Source organism: Perca flavescens, chromosome 11 (genome assembly GCF_004354835.1).
Source record: "Perca flavescens isolate YP-PL-M2 chromosome 11, PFLA_1.0, whole genome shotgun sequence".
Classification (NCBI taxonomy): domain Eukaryota; kingdom Metazoa; phylum Chordata; class Actinopteri; order Perciformes; family Percidae; genus Perca; species Perca flavescens.
The window spans coordinates 18,080,641-18,105,866 of NC_041341.1; the positions used below are offsets into that span (position 1 = coordinate 18,080,641).

A 25,226-nucleotide genomic window follows, 5' to 3' on the forward strand; every position below is an offset into this window, starting at 1 on the left:
ATGAGGGCACTCTGCAATCCAAGCAGTGATGAGAGTTTCAGTAGAGAATCCAAACAGAGGAGAGGGTAGTGTAACTAGCAGGAGGGACATAATAATCACAAGAATGAGCCAGGACTTGTCACTTTATAAAGGGCACCTCATTGTCTTGACTGAACATGATTGATTACTTGTGTGAATGTGAAAAGGATCCCTGATAGTAATCAGTGAACAGGTGTACCCCTCTTGTTGTATATTAAGACTCCATAGTATTCATGATAATAGGAGATATTTAAATTAGCACATTTGTACTCTTACCTGAATTTAAAGTGTCTCATTTACCTCACTTAACCTTATGCAAAATTGATATTCTCAGCTCATATTTCATCCCTAACCCTAAATCTTCAGCAATTTATGTTTTGACCTCTTGGGGGCAGTGGAACAAGCTTGAAACACAACACTGACATAGTACCACCTTATAAAGTTGTTATGGCTAACATGTTAACAACCTGTCGATTTACACATAAAGCAGAAACACTTGGAGTTATGTTTCTGGAAAAATCTGGGTCTTAGAGCAGCTTCTCCTCTATGTTCACCAGATAGTCACTATGTTTGGTGCTTAGCAGGTAGCATACAGTCAGTTTATTTGCTGAAAACAGCTGAATGCTGTGGCTGATTGATGAGAACAGAGTTATGGGCTGGAAAAACAAAATAGGCAAAAACACTGTGAAGCCAGGGGGAACTGCAATGATGGGTGGCAATTATGTGTGTGTTCATCATTATGACCGGCCCCTTTTACATTACACATAGGAGTTTGATCTATTGGTTATATAAAACATGTTAATTAGTGCAGCTTTAGCCTGCGGGCAACACCTGTCTGTAGATATTGTGCAGGATAGATTTACCATTACCATTTCTGATTGAAGAATACATGTTACAAATAATAAGAAGCTTGAAAATATGATCACCAACATTGTTAAACAGAGGACTGAAGGACTGCATTCACAGTAACCTTTAGTACTTCTTCACATATTTACTTTTACTTATGCATAAATGGAATAGAGATCTAATTAGAGATCTAATCTCTACCCACTGCATATTTGTCATCACAGTTACTTTCATACTGAGCTTTAATTTTCATGGCCAGTATTAATTTTGTAAAAGAAGGAAATAACTATTTATTGGCATCTGTCTGTAATTAGTTGTGAGCAAGTGCATCATAACCAGATTAAGTGTGTGTGTACTTGTGGCGACTAGATGAGGTGGGGTGGATTGGGGAACAAATCATAACGTCCTCTATGACACTGCAGGGAATTCAGCCTCTACATGAAAACAAAACACTTTCCAAGTGTCACATAAACAACAACACAGACGGTGGCGTTACAGTATTTCTCTATCTTGGAAATGCTACTAGCAGACACGTAAATACCTCCTGTCTGCTGTTTACTGCTTTTCCAAGGTTTGACAACAGGATTTTCTTCTTTTTTTAGATCAGACGGGCATTTTCATTTGAGAAAACACTTTATCTACTATGATATCACTTTGACTTCATTGTATAAGATCAGAGCCATACATACAGAGGCCTGATGCCCCTGCGGTAATCAGCACAGAGCCATCAAGGCCATAGACGAATGTCATCAGCTTGATGAATGTGTGCCTCTTGTGTTTCAAAGTTGATGGGGCCTGAGTCTGTACAGTGAGACAAGGGGAAGGTCAAGGTAATGTTCTAGCAGTCAATTTGACCTCTTCATGACATTAACTGGACATACGTGAAGGTAAGGTTGTCTCAGTCAGTGTAAAGAAATATTCTCTTTCTTTCTGTAGTTTAGTCTCACAGAAATGCTTCACTATATTCATATTTTAAACACAAAGGGAATGGTGCACACAATAAACTGCTAAAGCTGCAGGCCAATCTTCCAAAAAATGCTCACAAAGGCAGGCCATACATCTATTAGATGAGAGGCTGACAGCATTGTGCTTTGGTGCACTCAGTGAAATATGCTCAGGCGTTCAACCTGGCAGGGTTGAGGTTGTAACACAGTTAGTGCGAGGTGAAGGGGGGAGCCAGAGTCAGGCACACTTGACAGGGCCTGACAAACAGAGACCTCTGAAACCTGGCTGCCATGTTGTAGCCTGCAGGTGAGCTCAACAGGGACTGCAAGTCACTTAACAATCACTGAAATTCTAAATGTGTATATATTATAGTTACTTTATCCTTGGTTTACCTCCTTTACTGTAAGGCTGCAGTGGACTTATTGTTCATTAAAAAAAAACATCACCCTTTCATGCTGCCATACAGTAAATATATTGTAACACATACAACATATTAGTAGCATTTACTATTTGTATACTTCTGGTGTTTTCATCAAAGTTCATTATATAGTTTATCCTGTGTTCTAATATGGTATCAGAAATATAATAATGTAGGAACTGTTAAATAGTCTCTTAAATAACCCAGATTCCTATCCAGATGTTCTCCACAAAGTGATGGATACCAATTTTGTAATGCCCTCAAACTAGAGCCCTAATATGAGAAATAAACACAATTCAAAGTGTCAAGTCACCCTTCTCACATTTGCTACTTTGTTCACCTGTAAGGACAAAATACAAACAAACACTGCAGCATACAATGTTTACAACATACAGACAATTATGTGTCTAAAAGCTCAAAAACACAAAGGCAAATAGCATTACAATTTACAACCACAACACAAGGCATCAACACTTCCCGTCTAAACTGTTATACCACTTACGGGTTTTCTGTGAACCGTGGAGCCATGTAGAACTGACAACCCACTCATTTATCAGGTCCCATCAGGAGGACATTCCTATCTTCTGAGGATTTTCAGTTTGTTGAGTCTTTAAACTCCACTTTCACAACCCTTCAGTTTACAATTTGTCTGTGTTTATGGTGCCTGTTATGAATGAGACATATCAACAGTTGACAAACATAACATAGTATGTAGAACCAGGCACTTAGTCCACAAGGCAATTGCAATTAGCGTCATTAACGCAGATTAACAGATTGCGGTCTTCCTATTTTTATAGCTACATAATGACTACTAAATTAATAAAATTCATCCCTCACATATCATACAGCCCACCACTACACACACACACACACACACACAGGCACACACACACATACCTGCCCCGCTGTAAACATCGAAGCAAACAATATGCCTTGGTCCACTGTGACAAGAGATAACTGTACTTGTTTTTTAGTGCTTTTATCAATAATGTTATGGAGGTATTTACACTGTAAGACTGTGTTTCATTAAATGATCTCTACATAACTTTACGCACAGGGTGAAGTTTCTATTCTGCTACAATCTATGGCCTGTTTTTTTCCACTCCACATTATTGTCACTATGAGTATAGAATTGGCCTAAAAACAAAGGATGTGGGATGCTGTGTTGCCGTAGTAACTGTCTCTTCTGGACTGTGCCTGCATCCATCTGCCTTAGCAGGTTCCCATGGTGCTGACTGTAGTGTAACTGAACTTGGACATGGACGCTCCTGTTGCCATTACATCCTCTTCGTTGTCCCGTAGCCCACGACGGCGGCGATGATGGCAAGGTGCAGCACAGCACGAGAAGGTGGCTAGCAGAGCTTTGCGAAAACGTGTGTTCATGAAGCAGTAAATAATCGGGTTGACGCAGGCAGAGGTGTAGCACAACAAATGGATGAAAGCGATGGGTGCCCCTGAGAGGGCGTGTTTGGCAGAGAGGTCGTCAAAAGCCCGCCAGGTGTTGGCACAATACAGTGGCATCCAGCAGAGAAAGAATAGGACAACAATGACCACCAGCATGCGGATGACTCGCTTCTTGGCCTCCAGCTTGGCCTCAGATGTGTTGCTGCGTGGTCTTTCCGCCTTGATTGCCCTGCTGGATGCAGCCACGTTGGTCATCTCCATTGAGTGCGGCCGCTGGACAACATTAACATAGCAACCATCGCCATCATCACTAACAGCAGACACAGTGGAGGTCAGTCCATTCTTCACATCTGTATGGCAAAGTAAAAAAGAGTATTTCTATGAATTACATGTATTGTATTTAAAATGTGATCCCCTAAGATGTGAGTCATGTTTCCATTTTGTGAGAGTTCATGCTTTTACCGTACTTTGTAGACATTGTTAATATGTCATTGTTAAGCCTGTCTTATTTTAATAACCGATACTAATGTCAAAAGGTTTGTTACCAAATAATAGGTCCATCAAAAAAACATTTCTTAGTGCGTGCACTCTTTGCTTCTCTGTTGATGTTGCATGCATGTGAGCAGCAATCTCCTTAATAGGTCGAGGGTTGCACAGACTGTCCATGAGCTCATAACCCCCCAACATGGCCTGAGATACACAACATTTCATGAACATGAACAAATATTCAAAGAAACTGTCTGCCTCAGCTGTCTTTATTGTACGCAGTCTGCCCATCGTTCCCTGTCTCCAGTCACTTCTCATTTCCCCCATGCATTTCTGAGGATATAACTGGTCCTTTTCCACTAATTCCCTGCCATATTGTCAATGTTGCTTTTTGCATCGCATTGCATTTGCGTTTTTGTACCTTCACTTCTTTAATAAATTACTGAACTGTTCTTGTTGACCTGCTTGTCTGCATTTGGTTACTCTGCTGCCACGTATCCACCTGCCTGACAGAAACAGTCACATACAACTAAATGGTATTGCAGGAAAAGGATAAGGAATTACATTTCAGAAAGCAGACAGTTGTGTAGCAGCAAAGATCTAGAGTGCGGTGTTTGTGTATGCAGATAGACCGAACGCCAAATTTTTATATAAAGTACATAGTGTTAGAGATAGGACGTAAACATGTATGATTGGCTAATACTATACTTTGTGTTGAACATGTGACTATGAAATTACCTTTGACTGTCAGAGTTATTGGCTAGTTTTGTTTTGTCCTATAAAATTCCCTTCTAGTAGAGTACTTTTCATTCATTTGACAAATAGTTCTGCCACTGGATTAAAAACTAATTTAACAGGGAAAACATGTGCTGTCCTACAGCCAGTAAGTAAAAAAACTAAATCTTAAATGAACAAGCTAAAGCCAAAGCACCCCAGCTCTGTGGAAATGCCTGCACCCATTTGTAATCATCCATCATCAATTCATTGATAAAATACAAAGTACACTGGATACAATAATACCAGCCCTAAGGCAAATACAACCCACTCCTGGATTATTAAACACATTTTCCAAGAGGTTTATTTATCCCTTTATTGTTGTTTTTACCCCATGATCTCTGTCTCTCAAGCTTTTTTTTGACAACGTCTTTCTCTCTGAGACTAAACAGATGGTGAAGTCCAGGCCCGCAGCTGCCAGCCAATTCTATCCACTAATGCACTCCATGCTTCTGTCATCCCAGACACACTCTCACATGCCCACAACAGGTTATGTTCCACTTAACCTGCACACATTAAAATGATTGTAGTGCTAATGAAATCGTGGTAATTAAAATTCCTCATCATTCGCATAAATTAAAAAGAAAAATGTAAATGCTAACATAAGTGTCTAGTTGGTAGCTGCTGGATAGTGTAATGACATGTATCAAGAGAAAAGTATTCAAAGTAAAAGTATTCAATGCAGAAATATCCTCACATTTTACAAAATAGGAACAATCAAAACAGTTCTGTCCATCCACTAAGCCTTTAAACGTCCAATAATTTCAACTGGGTAGTTTAATTTATAATAAAACATCTTATTTTATAAACTGCATGTGTTTTGTGTGCGACAATCTTAATTTAGTAACTAAGTTACTAAATTAAGATTGTTACTAAAGTAACTAGTAACTAAAGCTGTCCGATTAATGTAGTGGTGTAAAAAGTAAAATATTTCTCTCTGAAATGTAGCAGAGTAGAAGTAGAAAGTGGCATGAAAAGAAAAGACTCAGGTAAAGTACAAATACCTCAAAATGTGTGCTTAAGCACAGTACTTGAAATTTACTGCAAGGAATTTTATAACCATCCGGGATGATGACGCTATCTTAAAAAAAGGCAAAGCAAAGATTGCTCTTCTTAAGGAAGCTCAGAAGTTTAAATATTGTTGGTGTAGTAATTTCAGTTTGAGAAACAAAAACCAACTGTACCAAGCGCCGAGCCCCCCTGGTGTCATCTGAGAAAAAAGAAACGAAACCGTTCTCACGGTTTTATAATCTGTTCGCACGGATTCGTAATCCATGCCCTCGGATTTCTAATCTGTGCGCACGGTTTTGCAATCTGTGCGTACAAATGTGTAAACGTGCCCACGTAAACGCGCACAAATGTTTAACATTCCAGAGAAGAAGACGGCACAGTTAGCCTACTTTCAGCAGCGTCTGCATCCGACAAGTAAGTTATATTTATCTTGATTTAGGGCTAGATGTAATGCTATATTATGTATTGCATTGTTCATTGTACTGCTTTCTTAACGTAACGTTGCATGTATTGAGTTTTTCACTCACTCCAAAACCGTTCAGTTAGCTAGCTAGGCTGGCGTTCTGTGAGCACCAAAGTAACTGCTGCTGTTACAGATAGTGAGGAGGTCTGGGTGGATGGGTGGTTTTGTTGCCTTAAGATAAGTGTAATGTCCGGCCGAAACGACCAGCATCTCGCGGGGCCCTAGCTGTACCCAGCTCAAAGTCACCCTATATCGAGTAAACTGAACTAGCTACCAACTCCCGCTGATACAGCGACATATCACCGAGCTGTGTAGCCGCCTAACAATATCATATTCTCGGGTAACGCAACTTCCAACCGCTGCTGCTTTTTACAGGGCTCTGTGGTCTGGTCTCTATTTTTGTAAGATTTCATTTATATGTGTGCTTACATTTTCGTACCATATCGAACAAACATCTTCATGAGAATGCGCTTGTCCAGTTATGAAGCTTCAAACACTGCAACTTTGAGCATCCAATTAGTTGAGCAGATTTTCGTAGCTTTTATATATTTGTAAGATAACGTTACACACTTTATTCTTAATCGTCACATATACCAAACAGTAGGATATAATCATTGCTTGAATAAAAACGCTATAATCAGGGGCAGATGTAGGCATAACAAAGCTACTTACTTTTCATTGGATATGATACTCTAACTTTTTGTGTACACTTAGCCTATCTTTTCACATCTTTGTGTGCAGTTGTCTTCCTTTTTATTCGTTATTCGTTATTTTTTTTAGCTTTGTTATCCTTGTTCTTAGGAGGTTATTTTCTTGAGACAATTTAAAAAAAAGATTGGTGATAATGACCCAAATCCTTTATCACAAAAAGGCCATGGGGTCACAATTTCACCTGGGTTTATTGTAAAACAAAGTATACCTAAATGCAAATAGTATATATAAAAGGACTTTTAATAAAGGAATTCAGTAAACAATTCGCTCACAATCAATCGAGGAGCTTAAAAAAAGATCTTCGCAGTTGGTCTAACTTGTCTGCAAACATGTTTTGAAATCTACCAATAGACTGTGACAGAAAACATAATTGGGTCATTGTCTCCCCTACTTATGACCCACTTTGGTTTTTAGTAGCCAAAAAGTGTGATCTTACTGGCTTTTCTTCTGGTTGCATTCATCTAAGAATATATATGTAAATCAAGCCCTCAAATTGAAATATTTCCAGGTTTTACAGGGTATATATTGTTTTTCCCTAGTAATCATGATTAATTGAATTAATATGATTTTATCATTTCTACTCTACTACTCACCTTTGCAGGATTCAACCAAGGAGAGCTGGAACAGCCACCTGATTCGTCCATCAAGGAACGAACATGTTCCCCATGGTCGGCCTGATGCCATGTATGCTATCCCAGAACTATATAACACAGAGGACTATCTTTGCCAGGTGTCTGAGGAATATTGCATCAGGTGTGATTCTGACTGCATCCACCGCAGTGACATTGCTTGTGATGAAGATGTGTTCACCCTCTGCACCTACCTAATGGCCCAAAACAACCTCCATGTTCCTGTGGATGCATACATGGCCATTGACCTCTACCTTTCCCTGAGAGAAGAACTGACTACAATATTAAACATTGATAGGTAGTAGCAGAGGCATTTCAAAAGTAGTCTAACCAAGTCCTCACTTACTGAAATGCATTATGTGAGCTACACAAGGCACAACATTGGTGGGCTCTTCTGGCCTTAGGAGATTAGAGCGGACACAGTCTCCAGACACCCTAATGACTGATGTAGATCATCACACACACACACACACACACTCACACACTGAGCAAAACATACGCTGATCAAAACATATGCTGATAAAAGCTACAGGGTCTAACAATCCTGAATTTAGTGAGATCAACACAAGTAGGGTAGAGAGGGTGGAGTTTTAAGTAGATTTTCAAATGCAGCAACAATTTTTACTTAATAAATACACTTAGTTTGTACTTGTATATCTCTTGTTGTTCTTGAATTCTTTTCTGGCCTTCAGATAGTTCTGTCACACCTACCAGACCAAGAGGCTTCCCTTTCTTAGAAGAGTATCAGTAACCTGCTTTAAGTATTTCTTGGTGCTCCCACGGACAATATACTGGTTTACAAAATGTGCACATTTTTTAAAATGTTTATTAGTCTGTATTTAGATTGCACAGATTAGTCCAAATACAGTGGACTTCACTGCATAGACCCTGAATTTCATATTGTTATTGCATCTGCATTTAGAGGTATTCTGTTTGTAAATTCATCACTTCTATATCCTCCAGGATATGATTATAATTACTCTGTGTATTGATAAGACTATGATGCTGTCCATGGTGCTGAAATGTTAGTAATTGCAAATTTTTTATTAGTCCCTCTTTGCTGTCAGCTTCATTGTGGATATATATTTTCTAAACTATATATGAATGAACTCAATTCTATACTGTACTGTAGCTGTAGTAAAGTTTATACAGTAGTGTCACCTTTATTATCAGAGTGGCAAGTAGCAACATTATGTGGCGGAAGAGTGGCATGATCATTGTCACACTGTGGCCTGTAGGATTATGGTAAACTTGTATGGAAAGGGTATATGAATTACGATATCACCATTTTTTGAATGATACATGCATTAAAAATAATGGGTTTATTAATTTAACACTTCATGAACTATCAAGAATCTACAATATTTCAGCATCTCATGCGTGACTTAAAGCAATAACAATTTCTTGATTAAGGCAATCATAATGAGTTAATACTGATATTTAGGTCTTTAAGTCTGCAGATAAAAGAACACGCCCTAAAACCTACCAGTCACAGCAGTGTATGTTTTCTGTTTAATACCAGGTGTTATAATCATAATTAACAAAGCATTACTTCATGGGTTTGCCTCTTAAAATAAAGTGGTGAGCTGGTCTGTATTTAACACTGATAAATGTTATGGTTTACTTATTTCTTGACAAGCAGTTTAAGATTAACAAACACTTCTACATTAGTAAAAACGTTCATTTTATAAATATCCTCCTTTTGGGCATTCATTCATTGGGCATTACTAATGATTACTTGCTTTATGAAATAACTATGTCCGCCCCCCCATCTCTACCCCCCCCCGGAATCTCCTAGAATGAGAAACTCATATACACACACACTTAGATCTGTGTTGTTTAATAGCTCAAAAACATGAACAGGAAACAGCCTTTAAAAACATTTGTGTGGGCACGTTTACACATTTGTACGCACAGATTGCAAAACCGTGCGCACAGATTAGAAATCCGAGGGCACGGATTACGTGGGTACGTTTACAAAACCGTGAGCACGGATTGCAAAACCGTGCGAACAGTTTATAAAATTGAGGGCACGGATTATGAATCCGTGCGAACAGATTATAAAACCGTGAGAACGGTTTAGTTTTTTTTTTCTCAGATGACACCAGGGGGGCTCCGTACCAATTGTAATTCCATGCATGTAAATTAACCGGTGCAAATTTAAACACAACTATTTTTCTGTATGTTTTCCACATGCAGGGTTTATGGCCTTACCGGTAGAGTCTTTTTTGTGGTCCATCTCAAACTGGATGCCTCTATAAAGTTCCCTGGAGATGAGTCCATAGGCCGCAATCATCACCAACCCTGGGATTGCAAACAGCACGAGCAGAAGCAGAATGTACCTAAAAGAGACACATGAGAGAGAGGTAAAGATCCCACTGCCACATGCATTTAGGTATTCATGTAGCCTCAGTTTGTACCTCTCATGTATTAATGTATTACCATTACCTGTACATTCGAGTCCCGGAGCTAAGCATTTCCGAAAAAGAAAAACCTGAGCAGAATGTTGTTCAGCAAAATGTACTGTTCTGAGGATATTTAAAATTTTCAAATTGCAAAAATATATTTATATTTTATATATTTTTTTAAACCACATCATCTCTCAACAAGAAATAGATCCAGTAGCCCAAAGAAAATACATTGTGGTGTATGGACTGTGCGTGTGGTTTGGAGATCACTAATCTCTATTTGTTCTTGAATTGATTTTGTCCTTTTTAATCAGTCAGATGTGCTGGGCAGTGCATGATATTATAGGACCACGGTGAGATGCACATTACAGTGATGACTATTAGGATTAACTAAAAATATTTCTCCAGTTTTTCAAATTCATAACTAAATTATTTTTCATATAATGTGACTATTTTAATGGAAAAATACCTTAAATTTGGTTGTTTATACAAAACAATTTCCCTGTTGACGAATCACTGTGTAGAGAGTGAAAATAACCTTCAATCCAATACTCATTTATATTGTACCTTATTAATCTGGGAATAGGACTGTCTACACAATAGAGGTGTTGAAATTAATCAAATAATCGATGCATCAAATCGTGGACATGGACAATGCTGCATCGATAATCGGTAGGCTCATAATCGATTATTTCTGTTTACAATTTAATGTAGGCCTAACAACATTTCTGTTTGCATATTCTGTTATGTTTTACACATTCAGGAAGTGCCATGTGCTCAGTGCTGTAGTTTTATGTATCAAATTTATTTAGTATTAGAGCATTGCAGAATGTTTTGTTTTTGAAGCTTGAGAAGCTATCAATTAAATATCCTACATGCCTTTAATACAAAAATGTATTTGATGCGATGCATCGTGATGCATTGAGATATCGAATCGAATTGAATCGATGACATGATAATCATAATCAAATCGGGAGAGCAGTGAAGATTCACACCTCTACTACACAAGCAGCCTTCTATGTCCAAAAATATGCTACCTCCAAGACAACCGGCTGTTTTTAAAAAAAAAACTATTTCTCATTTGCAACAAAGACCTGTCACATTCACACAGTTACACATTGATACCTGGAAGCTGCCCAATACAATCACAGTCTGATCTGCTGGCCACTGAGCAGCTCCACTGGAGTGGTTGGGGTTAAGGGACTTGCTCAAGGGCACCTTAGTGGTGGTAATGAGAGAGGGGCAAGCGCTGCTCTTTCACTTTTCCCACCCAGATTTTTATCCTGACAGGTCTGGGGACTGAACCGGACACCTCCCGGTCCGAAGCTTTCTTCCTTAACCCCTAGGCCCCATACATTTTAATATTTAACGTAGTGTATGCATACTTAAGACACTCTCTTATTTGCTATGCAAAATCTGCCCATGTCTTACACAAAGGCCTAAGTAGTTACTTGTTAAATCTTAAAAAGGTGGTAATAATGTTAATATTCAAGCAATAAAAATGGCATAACATTAAACTGAGACTATGTAAGTTTAAAAAAAAAAAAAAAGAATTCATATAAAAATACACCATTTGTCAATTCAATACATGGTGTTTGTTCTTTTATGACCTGCAGGTTATGGTGGTTGATGATAATGTTTTTAGCTAATGATTTGTTTTTTGACACGTTTGCAGGTAAACACTTCTGATAGTAGTCGTAAAACGTTGTTAAAGAACTGGGATTGTTTAAAGGACACACCATCTAAAACCCAAACACTCACCAGGCCTGTTCTGCTGTTGCGAGGGGCCACATGTGGCGACACTGGTGAGCAGTGGTGTTGTCAGGACGCGGAAAAGACTCCAAGTGACTGATAATTGGATAGGGGATCATGATGACAAAGGCTAGCACCCACGTAGCAGCGATCACCCGATAGGCATGGGAACGGGTCTGCCACACCCGTGACTTCAGGGGGTTACAGATGGCACTGTAGCGCTCAATCGCTATGGCAACCAGGCTAAATGTGGAGATGCTCACTGATATTCCTGTAGCAAAACAAAACAGATTATTTAAAAAGTAAGTAAACATACATGCTATCTTTTCTTTTGACGCATGAAAAGTTATTACCGGTCTGCGCTCAGAATAGAGCTTGGAGCAGTAATAAAAAAGTAACATCAACATGTTTGTTGATGTGCATGTAATATCTACAATCATAACTGAGAATAAAATGAGGTGCTGAGAGAAGATTTGCTTGCAAATGAATACAGTTTGAGAATGTAGATGGGGATGGTTATCTGAGTCTTGGTAGAATAAATCATGTTGGCCTCGGTCACCGATGATATCAGCCATCTCCCTTCTGACAGGACAAGATGGGAAATTATTCTTTACCTCTCTTATCCATGTCCTCAGCGAGAATACAGACTGTAGGCTGTGTGTGTGTGTGTGTGTGTGTGTGTGTGTGTGTGTGTGTGTGTACTGTATGTGTGTTTGTGCAAGTCAGGACCCAGGGGAACACTGTGTTTGTACCAATGAGGGCAGCTTTAGAGCAGATCCCATTGAAGCAAAGAACAGTCAGCCCTGGGTTTGTCCAGTTTTTCCTCAGTGCATCAAGATGATGGCTCTCCTTCATTCATGGTCCATGTGCTTTATCTAATCCACCTTTTCTATTTAATTCTCAGATGGCTTGTCTTTCAGGGTCAGTACAATGTATTAGTGTATTAGTTCATTATATGTGTCTGGGCTCGTATTTTCTACCACTGCTAATGGCGTTAATTTATGAAACTCCCCTATGGCTGGAGATTTCCACTGAATGCAGAACGTCTGCGGACCGGCTCCGCTGCGTGTCGGCTCCGTGCTCTGCCGTCCGTCAACACCCACCAGGTCCGGATTTGTTGCGTAACGGCTGCAGCCATGACTGACAGCTGAAGTCACGAGGAAATTCAGGTAGAATAGAACCACAAAACCAACAACAGTTTGTTTCCATCCAGAGGAGTAGAGGGGAAACAACTCTGTGCTGTGTTTTCAAGGTGTAGTGCAGGGAAGTATGATCCGCCGTGAGCATGGTGTATTTTATTTTGAAAATTAACCGGATGTTTTATTTTGCTTCTGTGCTCGACTTCCTGTCCCACACTATCTGCCGTGTGCTGAATTGCTGCGGAGCTCTCCGGTGTCCGGCAAAAATAGAAGCTCTGCGTATCTGCTCCGGAGAGCTGCGGATCACCGGAGCAGTGCCATTCTGCAGGCAGTGGAAATAAACATGTTGACTTTAATGGAAACCTAATGACTCTGCTGCGGTTCCAGAGCGGATCCGCAACCAGTGGAAATTGGGGGTGGGTCGCATTAGAGGGTAGGAATCAACTACCTATATTGTCGTATAGTTTGGAGGACTTGTTGCGCTGTTTTTTACTTACCTCTCAATTTTTATGCGATCTTCTATTTCATATTTGCTTTTATTGCTCAGATGTAGAATTTCATTCCCAAGGACATAAAGTATCCCATTACCAATTACTTCCAGGGCAAATTAGTTTATTTCGTAATCTATTACTTTATCCTTCTACATCTTAATTAAAATATTTCCTCTCCTAACTCCCTCTGTTTATTTTCCTTGTGTGCTGCAAAACTTTATCCACTACATCCTAGGGAGACGTTTTGTACATTTTACTTTTCTGAGAGTATAGTCACACATTACTTTGTACTAGGGCTGTCAATCGATTAAAAAAATTAAGTAATTAATTGCACAATTTGCTGTAATTAATCGCGATTAATCGCTTTTTTAAATTGAGACTGAAGCTTGTAATAATGGATATTTAAATGCTAAATCACTTAACTTTGCAAATATAAAGAAAAAAACAAACAAGGAAAGGTTCTGCTAAGTTCAGAATGTTTAATATCTTTCAGAACAACAGCAGCAACAATTTGGCTTATTTAGTCCTGCTGAAGGCTGCTGGAAACGTCTAGAAACTGTCTGACTTGAGAGCAGATTTTTGTCACCGTCCCCGGCTGCTGTCGCCTGCTCTCGTCTACTTTACAGGCGAGGCGCAGTTCATCTCCAACGAGCCTATGTTCAGTTCATCTCCAACGAGCCTATGTTCAGTTCATCTCCAACGAGCCGAGAGTTCAGTTCATCTCCAACGAGCCGAGAGTTCAGTCGGCGGCAGGGCAGTCGGGAATCACCCGGAAATGGCGAGCGCAATGAGGTGACTAGTCTCTCAAAATCTGACGAAAATCTTCTAAACTGACCTTTGTTGAGCTGAAATGAAGACAACTGCATCACAGGCTATTTCTCGCTTAAAATGTTTTCAGAAACATGTTTCAGTGAACTATTTTAGTACAATATGAGATCGTATTCTGAACGGCCGCCATGACAGTCTGGCTCTCAATATCCGGAGAAAACAAACCCATGTGACGCGTTCGTCCAATCAGCTGCCGGTTTTCATTACTTGGGCAACAATACAGAGTAGCGCCGCCTGCTGTTATGGAGACGTATTACGTTTCTCAGCCGCCACATGAAGTAAACAAACACAGCTGCGTTAATTTCGTTAATTTTTTTTAACGAGTTAAATATTAAAAAATTAACGCAAAAATTAACGCGTTAATTTTGACAGCCCTACTTTGTACATTTTGACATAAAACTATGATCAACATATAATATGCAGAACAGTAGGTAAAGTAGTTAAACATCCTGTACCACAGCAAGTACTATTGTAGTTGTTTTGTTTTTGTTTTTTTAAATCAGTAATTTTACTTTTAGAAGAGAACCCATTACCTAGATGGATGTTTCCCTTGATGTAAACAAGGAAAATTACCCATTACTCACTTAAACTCTCCAATGATCCTGCCACAAATGGAGGAGACAATGAAAATTGTCTGTGATATTGTTTGTGTTTAATGGTAATCTATACCTTTTGTAAAGTGGTGGACAGGTCAGAGAACCTGATCACTTCCTGAGTGCTGCCTGTTTCCTCGGGTGTTGCAATTTATGTTCACAAGTAAAAGAAATCAATATAATTTTTGTCAGCAGTAAAACTGCAAAGTAAATCTCTTCTTAAGGCAATATGGAATTGGTCTAATAATCAGACTTAAATGAAATTTTCTTTCTATATCTCACACACACACACATTAAATGGCAGAGATTTGGTTTTCTCAGGTTTGCTATAATGGGATTTTTTTGTTTTGAAAATTGATGAAAGTAACAAGAAAAAAAACATGTAATGCCTGTTTGAGCAATTTCACATGAAATTGCAATAGTGACAAAACTGTGAAAGATATGTGATGTCTTTGTTTGCCAAAAAGTGTTATATAAAGTATAGTGTCTATTATAATACACAGGCAAAAGTGAACAAGGAAGTGCTTTAGGATGTGTGTATCATGTTATTTTACTGAATGTAGAGAATAGTGGCAAACATACAGATACAGTAGATAGTCTGTACATTTATATTCCCCCTTCGCTCACCCATGAAGTAGGACACAATCTTGCACATGGCGGCTCCAAAGATGAAGTCCTTGAGGATGCTGGGGATGAGTGTGAAGGGCATGCAGAAGACAGCCATCATCAGGTCACTGATGGCGAGCGACAGCAGGAAGGTGTTGGTCACAGTGCGCATGCGTTTATTGACCGTCAGCACCACAATGATTAGCAGGTTTCCAAACACACTCAGGAAGAAGATGAGTGAGTAGAGAAGGATCCGCAGTGTGTGGTCGTCATCTGGTGCAGAGGAAGACAGGAGTAGAGGATTTGTAAGAGCGTTTGCCTATACTGAACCACTAGTTCTGTTTTACATGATGAACAATACGATCACGCTGTCTTCATTGATCCTGAAAGCCTCGAGCCTCAAGCCAATAGTGCTACTTCTGCACTTCTTGTACTAAAATAATACTGTAAGAAACTCACTGCTCTCACTTATTTGTGATATCATACCTGTTTATACCTCAATACAAGATACAGTAAAATAATAGAAAAGGTTATTGTGGTAAGTCCAGCTGGGCTTTCTTGAACTCAAGTAACAGTATATATTATACTTGGACCATCTGGTTGTAGGGGTGGGGTGGAGAATGGCATAGTTGCTGCATCATTATAACATTACAAAATAAGACACACATAATACACACACAGATTTACAAGCATAATTGGCACGCTTCTACCTTCTGCTCATTTTTGTCCAACTAGGTCTCTGCTGTCACCAGCCTGGGACTGAAAAATTAGCCCGTTTAGCTTGTTTTTGTTGTTGCATAAATGTTTCTGCTGACATGGCAAGCCACAAATTAGCTGCAACCAGTGTTGCCAGGTTTGACTGACAAAAATATCAAAGCCTAGAAACTGCCCAATCATCATAAAAGTAGCTAAATTCCCAAAATTGTATTTAGTATAATTAGTACTCAATTATCATGTAGTTTTTTCTACCTTTAAAAATACCGTACAAAATACTGTGGCCTGCATCCCAAAGCTTGTCTCTACCCTCAGTTATTAGCAGCTTCACTGGATCAAGTCCATGGTGTCTGCTTTCTCTGTTATCTTTGCTTCACCCCCTGCTTAGACACAACACTTTTTAACAGGTTACCTACTGCGACTGTATCCTGGAGATTATAGGCACCCATGTGCACTAGAGTGTGGATCGGGCCGTATTTTTCTGTCCGAGCCCGGCCCGCGTCCAACAGAGCAGTAACCGAGCCCGGCCCGAGCCCGACAGGCATTAAAAAATTTGTGTCCGAGCCAGACCCGAGTCCAACACAGTTAAAATCTAATTTTTTTCTCATACTAATGACACATGTATGTTTGTTTGTGTCTAAAGCCCGCTTTTATTAGGCAACTGTAGGAAAGCATTCAGAAATGTCAACAGATGAGCGCATCAGCGCACATGGGGCAACAAGCGCACGTTAATAAGCTGTTTAATTTAAAATGTTCAATGCCTTATCGCGCTGATGTGACCGAGTCTGACCCGAACCCGAACATCATTTCTAAATATATGTCTGAACCCGGCCGGGTACCGCCGGGTCCCAACGGGTAACACAGTCGAGTCTTAATCCCCTGAAAATTAACAGTTCCTCAAAGGCACTGGTAAATTACATAGACTAAGACCTGCAACACATCAAGAGAGGGGCTGTTCCCTGCAAAACACAAACCAAATTCATTGCTATCTCCATCTTTGCTTTTCACTCACTGCACTCCTGTTTCATCTTTCAGGCATCTCACCTTGACAGTTGTGTTTTGAGAATCAGAGGGTAATTACAGGGTATACTCTCAGGGTTACTCTTTGAGGACCATAACGATCACACCTCACCAGTGGTGGAAGAAGTATTCAGACCCTTTACTTAAGTTAAAATACTAATACCACACTGTAAAAATACTCTGTTACAAGTAAAAGTCCTGCATTGAAAATGATACTTAAGTAAAATTACGTAAGTATGATCAGGAAAATGTACTTAACAAGTATTAAAAGTAAAAGTACTCAATGCAGACAAACCCTTACATTTTAGAAACTGGAAACGATTCAAACAGTTCTGTCAATCAACTAAATGTTTAATGGTCTAATCATTTCAGCTGGACTTGTATGCCGTTATAATGTTGGGTAGTTTAATTTATAATAAAACATCATATTTTTTAAAATGCATGTGTTTTTTTGTGCAAAATCCTAATTTTTAAAGTAACTAGTAACTAGAGCTGTCAGATTAATGTAGTGGAGTAAAAAGTACAATATTTCTCTCTGAAATGTAGCAGAGTAGAAGTAGAAAGTGGCATGAAAAGAAAAGACTCAAGTAAAAAGTACCTCAAATTTGTACTTAAGTACAGCACTTGAGTAAATTTATTTCCACCACTTCACCTCACTGACCCTGAACATTACAAATATATATTCAATACACAAAACATAATATCCATTTTTCCCTTGGCCTGTTCATGTCTGTTTAAAAGAATCCTATTGATATTGATCATTAGTCATATTGATTAACAGTAATCCACCTGGGATGTAAATATATGAATTGTGCACAGCTGGCTGGGGCACATAAGCACAGCATTGAATTCTCTCTCTCTCTCTCTCTCTCTCTCTCTCTCTCTCTCTCTCTCTCAGAAACACATACACACTTACAGTCTTCCCATCTAATGACATGCAGCCTCACCATCTGTTACACACTCCTATGCAAATAAAAAGCAATAACCTCTAATATGGTGGGTACTGTTCTGCTGACATAACATCAGGGTTTCTTAGCCACAACAGGTTTGCAAATAAAAGTGTTTGTGTACTTGTTTGTGCACATACACACACTCTCTCTCTCTCTCTCTCTCTCTCTCTCTCTCTCTCTCTCTCTCTCTCTCTGTCTCTCTCTCTCGTGCCTAATCAAACCCAATTAGCTTTGCTGTGTGCTTGCTGCCTGTGCGGGAAACACTGATAAATTTCCTCAGCACATTTACCAGTTCCTTCAAGCCAGCATTTCCAATATCTGCTCCTGTTCATGTGTGTAGAGCAGAAGCATTTATATTAATCACTTTGCTCACCAATGCTCTAGCTGCGCTCAAAATATAATCAACAAATATATTATGATATATCATATTGGGTTAAGATAGATTTGATGAAGACTTTGTGAAGGTGCGTTTTGGCGTCTTTCGGCTCATTATTTTGGTTTTACAGTTTTGCTGTTTACATTTGCATCTTTTCTAGATGCATCAGGAGTAGTTTGCAACTCAAAAGCTCCGATCAACACACTGCAACTACTTAAGCATCATGCCTGATAAATTTAGTGACCAGCTGGTGTATTTAAGAGCTAAAGATTTAGCTATTTCCTTACTTTTCACTGGTTTCACTGTGAATCTGATGGAATCAGACAAGTTGTTACTTTCTATGCTCACAGAATTGGTTGAATACTGTGACACACAAAACACAAAACACTAATTTGACAGCATATGTCTATTCTTAAGGCAATCAAATGATTGCACTTTATTTCTGTCCAGGAGCTGTTGGTTAATCTGATTATTCTATCTGGAGGCTGATGGATCTTAATGTTGAACTAAAAATGTAGAGATAAAGTTGTTAAACAGCAACGTTCACAATAGCTGACCTGCCAACCCACACATTTGTTTTTTAAATTCATTACAGAAACCAACACTGTCTATTTAGCAATGTTTAGTTTGCGCTAAGCTCCACCAATTATTTGGAAAACTCTTTTTTTAGTTAGAGGCAAATGACAGAAGGGAAGCCTGTAGCACTGGAGGTGTGGGGAGCTGGTTTCATGAGTGTGTATGCAGTGCCCAAAAGCCGTGTCTGACCATCAGCTCTGGCACACAGTCTGTTCTCTGTTTACAGACTAGAGGCACTGTGAGCCAGTTGCGGGAAAAAATACTTTGTTGCAACTTCCAGAGGTTTGCTCCTTGCAACCATCTGAAAAAATCATGACACGTCAGAGAATACAGCTTCAATTTATCTGCCATTTATATTTTATTACAGTGCTTTCCCTGCACCCACTATCTATTGTCCCTATTTGGTTGTATCACATACATACAGCATGTCTGCTATATTGGACACCCGTGTGTATATGCATGTTACACACAATTTAGTTAAGTTGTGCAATTGAAAACTCTATTAAATCTTTTCCATATCTTGTGTAACCTTGATTTGAACACACCACTGCTGTTATTTTACCAGCAATTAAACTGTTGGATGTGAAAGGTTGGTGAACCAATTTGCTGCTAACAATAACATTAAAATAATTGTGGAAAGTGAACTGCCACTGCAGACTATTATTAGATATGCAGTGAAATAGTGGATACATTAATAATGGGGTTTGTATTCTATCCATGAATATTTAAGGTTTCATCTGTTTCTCTCATTCATATGTCAGACATTATATTGAGAATGAATTACTCCCCCTACCCCCCTCTCTGTCTAATATAAATGCAGCGTGTCCCAGTTGGCCGTCGTGTCGCTGCACCTATCAGGGAAAAGCTGGCTATTCTCTTGTAAGACCGAGGTATTGTTAAATGTCACAGCAAGTAGCTAATCCAGCAGAGTAAATGTCATCTAAGCCTAGTCACTAAGCCAACTGCACCCCAGAACAGTTGATGAAGCCACTGAACGAAACCACTTTCTGTTGACTGACAGACAACAACACACAAGCCTCAGAGCCCCTGGTCACGGTGGTCGGGCGACAGAACACGTTGGTTGCTTGGCACACAGTGCAGGCATGTATTAAACACCTCAACTCTCAACAGGCAGTGAGATGAGAGGGTGTGAGTGATGTAGATAGTGAAATACGCACAAACAGGAGAGATGCAATGCTGAGAGAAGTGGTGGGAGTGAAGAGGGAAATGAAAAGCATTTTTTGTCTAAAATCCTTTTGTGAGGGATAACTGCTTTGTGTTCAGGAATTGAAAATGGTGGTTTGTTCCAGGCTGGCAGTGACTGATAACCCCTCCTGTTGCAGTCCTCATCAACTCCAAAGTAACGACCACCTCCTACTGTTTTATGATGAATTGCACTGCAATCAGCCAGTATCCTTGATAACTTAAAAACACTGTGATTGATTCTATAAAAACCTGTCTTGTGCAGTAAACAAGGTGTGACAGGCTTCCTTTAAAGCCACCATAACTAATCTCAAGTCTACAGCAGTCAAACCGTGTGACATGAAGAACGTGAAGAAGGTTTTGCTTCCAAATCAAAAATAACACCTGAGCTGCATCCAATGTAAAAACATTTTGAAAGGTGTTAGCTGAGTGATGTTTCCTCCCAACGGGGGACAAGGATTTTCCTTGCTTTGAGATATGTTTGCTCCCGTTTGGTGGCTGTGTCAGGGGTGGATGACAGTATCCATGGTGAAAAAGTCACAAAGCAGTGTCGTATTTAAACACTGAAATGTTTCACAGAGATACACACAGGGTGCAATTTTTACTGTTAAAACGATACTTTAGCTATTTAGTGCTGCGCTTCCATAGAAATGAGGAACATGCCCTAGACCAATTTTAAAAAGGAATGCTTGACGCTTCTGTGTGTAAAAATCCTAGTGAAATGTTTAGGTTTATTTACTAACTTTACAAAGCTCCTCCAGAGCCACAATGAGTAAATTAGTATTGGTGGAGTTTACCTTTAGACCAAAAAACTATAAAGCTTTTCTGTTTTAAATTGAATGAAGACAGAACAACACATTAAATGCATATGTTTCAGCGACCATCCCCGCAGCAAGTGCCCTAAAACAACGTAGCCTATATTATTACATGTAGCCTAATCCTTTGGTAGCAAAGGAGGAATCCGGGTGACATGATTATAAAGTGATCAAATCAGTGTCTAGGTGGAGGTCAGAATGGACAGATGGATGGGTTAACAAAACTTTGGACTAGCGCTGGGCAAGTTAACGCGTTATTATGGCGTTAACTAATTTATTAACGCCGACAATTATTTTATCGCGCATTAACCCAGTTTTTATTATTTCTTTTATTTTGTAAAAGTCTGTTGCTGACTACTGTCGCGCTTACAGGAAATGTAAAAGAAAAGAAGGGTACAGAACTTTTACATGGCCATTTTAATTTTAAAGTTCTTCCAGATGGCGCAGTCAACAGGACCAAAGTTATTTGTAACCACTGCAAAGTTGAATCTTCCAGTACTTCTAGTCTGAAATATCACCTAAATGCAATACACACAGTTGATCCCAGCAAATTATTCAACGAAACAAACAGTGGCGCGAGGCTTCGGCAGACTACTTTAGATGCAGCGTGTGGGAGAAGTATAGATAAACAAAGGCAAGAGAAGCTAACAAATGCAATAGCGAAATGGATAGCTACAGACTGCAGGCCGATTAGTGTTGTGGAGGACGTTGGTCTGAAAAACATTCTGAGAATCGCAACAAATGACGGCAGGTATGAGAGTCCCTTAAGACGCACCATCACAAGAAGAATACACGAGTTGTATGAAAAGGAGAGGACTGCAAAAGCGACAACTTTACAACGTGCACCTGCTGTAGCTCTCACTGGGGACTACTGGACATCACTGGGTAACCATAATTACCGCTGCATTCACATGCTCTGACTGTAATGAAAACAGAGGAGATACATTATGCTGAAACGTGCGCGGGAAACTTTATCAAAGTTGCCCAGCAGTGGAATGTATGTGGCTCAGGATTTTGTGGGCACATATTTTATTTAACTGCTACTGTATAAACAAAATGCTGATGTTAAGTGTTTGCAGAACAAATGTTATGGCACTTTCGTTCATATGGCAGAACATTTAAAATAGAATTGCACTATACACTACTTTTTAATTCATTATTGGATTTTGCGTATAACAATGCGATTAATTGCGATTAATCAGGGAATTAATGCGATTAATCACGATTAAAACTTTTAATCGTTGCCTAACCCTACTTTGGACAGTAAAACTGGAAACAGCTGTTGTTCCCTGTTGCCTACTGACAGCACAGCCACAATCATTCCCTAACCATAACAATATATATATATGGTCCATGGCACATGCTTTTACATCCCTGATCTGCAGCAAAAAGTGTGCGACCGAAATCTGATGGTGACACAACTCTGCTCCATTAACACAGAGAGTCAAATTGATGGACAGAGAAAGGAGTGTGACATTGTAAAGAAGTAATCAAATTCTGGAGTGACATAGTGAGAAATGATGGTGACAGCAGCTATACAGGGTCAGACAAAAACATAATAGTGCAGGCAACACAAAAATGTATTTAGCTCCCAATTTAACTATGCTGCTGCGCTTCTCACCAGAAGACACAAGACAAGGCGCTCTTGATATGTACTTGTCACAGGTGTCCTAATTGGGTGCTCAATATTACTCATCACTGGCAGGTATAGAAGATGTGAGGTAAAAATGGGAACAGAGTGAAATCTTTCAGTTAAGAAACTGTATCTCTCACTTATGTTGAGCGTTCAACACAATCTCTGCAGTGTCTTATACGAACATGTGGCCAATGCGCACACCTCATCAACACATGACAAACAACCGGTAAGGGGTGAAAATAGCAAGTGTTAATTGATAAAATAGCAGGTGGAGAGAGGACTGAGAGGAAATTGCAAGAGTGATGACGCACATTAATGTTCTTTCTTGTTCACAAGCTCAAGGGAAGTCAGTTTAATTAATATAGTCCCAAACCACACATTTACCTCAGAGGGTTTTACAATATGCACAACATAGCTGGCAGACACATCTTTATACCCTCAATTTGAATAAAGTGCTTGGAAATGTTTATATCAGAGCCAAGACCAGGACTAGTCAAGACCGAGTCCAAAGAGGTTTGAGACCAAGTAAAGACCGAGTCCAAATGAGACACAGTCATAACCAAGACAGAAAAAAAAGAATCATCTTCAAGACCACTTATTTACCTATTCATAATTTATGTGAGGTGACAGACCGTATATCTTCTATTTTAAGATTTATTATTTGCAATAATCAAAAAGCAAGTGCAGAGTACAACACTGTAGGATCAAATTAGGCCATGTTATTTACTGTAAGTGTAACAATTTCACTTAAGTCACATCAGGCTGAAGTGCAACGTTACATTTTAGATGTTGAGTCTTTTTATTTTGGTGTAACAAGAACATTCTGGACTGCTGATGAAAAATGTAACAAATAACAATAAACACAAGTGTTAAAAAAGAAAATGTTTGCATTCTTGAACTTATTACTTGTCCTGAAGAATCCATAGTACAAAGTGTTCAGTGACATTGTGTCTGTGGCCAAAATGAAACTGATTGCCTGATGATTGAGACATATGACGCAGCCAGACGTGTACCTGGCGACCAATGCGTGTGCCACCAATGCGTGTTCTAGCGCTTCATCACTGGTTTTGTTTTGAAGGAGGGAGTAACTTAAGAAAAAAAAGCTGGTCAAGAACAACTAGAATATTTGGTGAGTCCGAGACAAGTCTGAGTCCAAATAGCAACAAGTCCAAGATAAGTCCGAGACAACAGAAAAACGTCTTGAGGACTCAAGTACTATAGCCCCTGGTTAATATTCTGTATATAAAACATTATAAAAACAGCAGGAAGCAGCAGTACGGCCGTGTGGCACAGTCCAGATATGAAGCAACTGACTTTTTTTTTTTTAAATAAATCCCTGTTTAGCCTTGATTTGATTCCTGACTGTGACTCTCTCTCTCTCTCTCTCTCTCTCTCTCTCTCTCTCTCTCTCGCTATCTGATATTTCATTGTATACACATGAATGTCCACTCTGGGGATTAATAAAGGCTGATCTTTATTATGATCTCTTATTATCTCAAGCAAAATACCTTACAACACAGCTTTACTTTGACAAATACTAGAGTCTGGCACATCAGGGTATTTTAAAGGAAAGCTGCAATTAATTTTCTTGCAGCATGCCTCCTTGTGATCACCAGGAAGCAAGTACTTAAGTCAGGTCAATATAGCACCTTCCCGTAGCAGAAAGACAACATGAGGTCATAGTTGCACTTCTTAATTAACGTCCAGGTGATAAATGTTGAGTAATCTGTGTGTCCGCTCACCTTTGTACCTCACAAGCTGAGGTATGAACAGTGTGGAAACGTTGCCGCAGGTGATGTTTGATGTCTCGCTCCCGTTACCGGCTCCGTTCTGCACTGCATCAGTCTGCGATCCGACGCACTCAGGGGATGTAAATGTCTCATTTCGTGCATAGAGATCCATGTTTGTTTTTTTCACATTTAATGTTGTCACTAAGGTTACACAAAGTTCGACTTAGACGTTTCGTCAATTTTCGTCTGAGCCTCTAAAGTAGTAAAACCCCTACACTCGGCATCCATAGTCCTTCACACTTGAGACCGAGGCAAGTTGTCGCTTTCCAACCTGTAGAACAAACAAAAAACTGTCGTTTACTTATTTTTCGTTTATTTGTCCACCTTTGCTGTAGATGTGTCTCACTTGGCATTACACGCGTTAAGGATCGGTGCGCAGCAGGCGAGAGAAGGAGCGCGGCGCAATGCTGCGCCTTTGCCAAGTAAACCGCATGGCGCTGAGAGTGGACTGGGAGACTTGTCATATAGTGTGTGTGTGTGTGTGTGTGTGTGTGTGTGTGTGTGTGTGTGTACGTGCGCGCGTGCAACAAAACGGTTATTGGTCAGTTTGTGAACACTCGTCATCAGTGTTAAATTGTTAATTTAAAAATACTTCAACGCAGGTATCTTATGTCAGAGATTTAG

The 25,226-nt window shown here is 39.5% G+C and overlaps 1 protein-coding gene and 1 long non-coding RNA gene across 2 annotated transcripts; one reads left to right on the forward strand and one right to left on the reverse strand.

The window, feature by feature from the left end:
- Positions 1-3,095: 3,095 nt before the first annotated feature.
- Positions 3,096-25,019, reverse strand: cckbrb (cholecystokinin B receptor b). The gene is made up of 5 exons (XM_028590332.1): positions 24,555-25,019; positions 15,544-15,795; positions 11,875-12,136; positions 9,920-10,047; positions 3,096-3,981 (listed from the first exon to the last, which is right to left on the reverse strand). The coding sequence occupies exons 1-5, from the start codon at positions 24,712-24,714 to the stop codon at positions 3,440-3,442; spliced, it is 1,344 nt and encodes a 447-aa protein (XP_028446133.1). The 5' UTR covers positions 24,715-25,019; the 3' UTR covers positions 3,096-3,439.
- Positions 6,231-9,039, forward strand: LOC114563540 (uncharacterized). The gene is made up of 2 exons (XR_003693638.1): positions 6,231-6,316; positions 7,678-9,039. It is a non-coding gene; the product is annotated as an uncharacterized LOC114563540 (long non-coding RNA).
- Positions 25,020-25,226: the final 207 nt, after the last annotated feature.

Coding starts and splice junctions, on each gene's coding strand:
- cckbrb (XM_028590332.1), bottom strand. CDS start 24,714: ATGGATCTCTATGCACGAAATGAGACATTTACATCCCCTGAGTGCGTC. Junction 15,796..24,554: donor TCAGCTTGTGAGGTACAAAG/GTGAGCGGACAC, acceptor CCTCTGCACCAG/ATGACGACCACACACTGCGG. Junction 3,982..9,919: donor CCACAAAAAAGACTCTACCG/GTAAGGCCATAA, acceptor TTTGCCATACAG/ATGTGAAGAATGGACTGACC.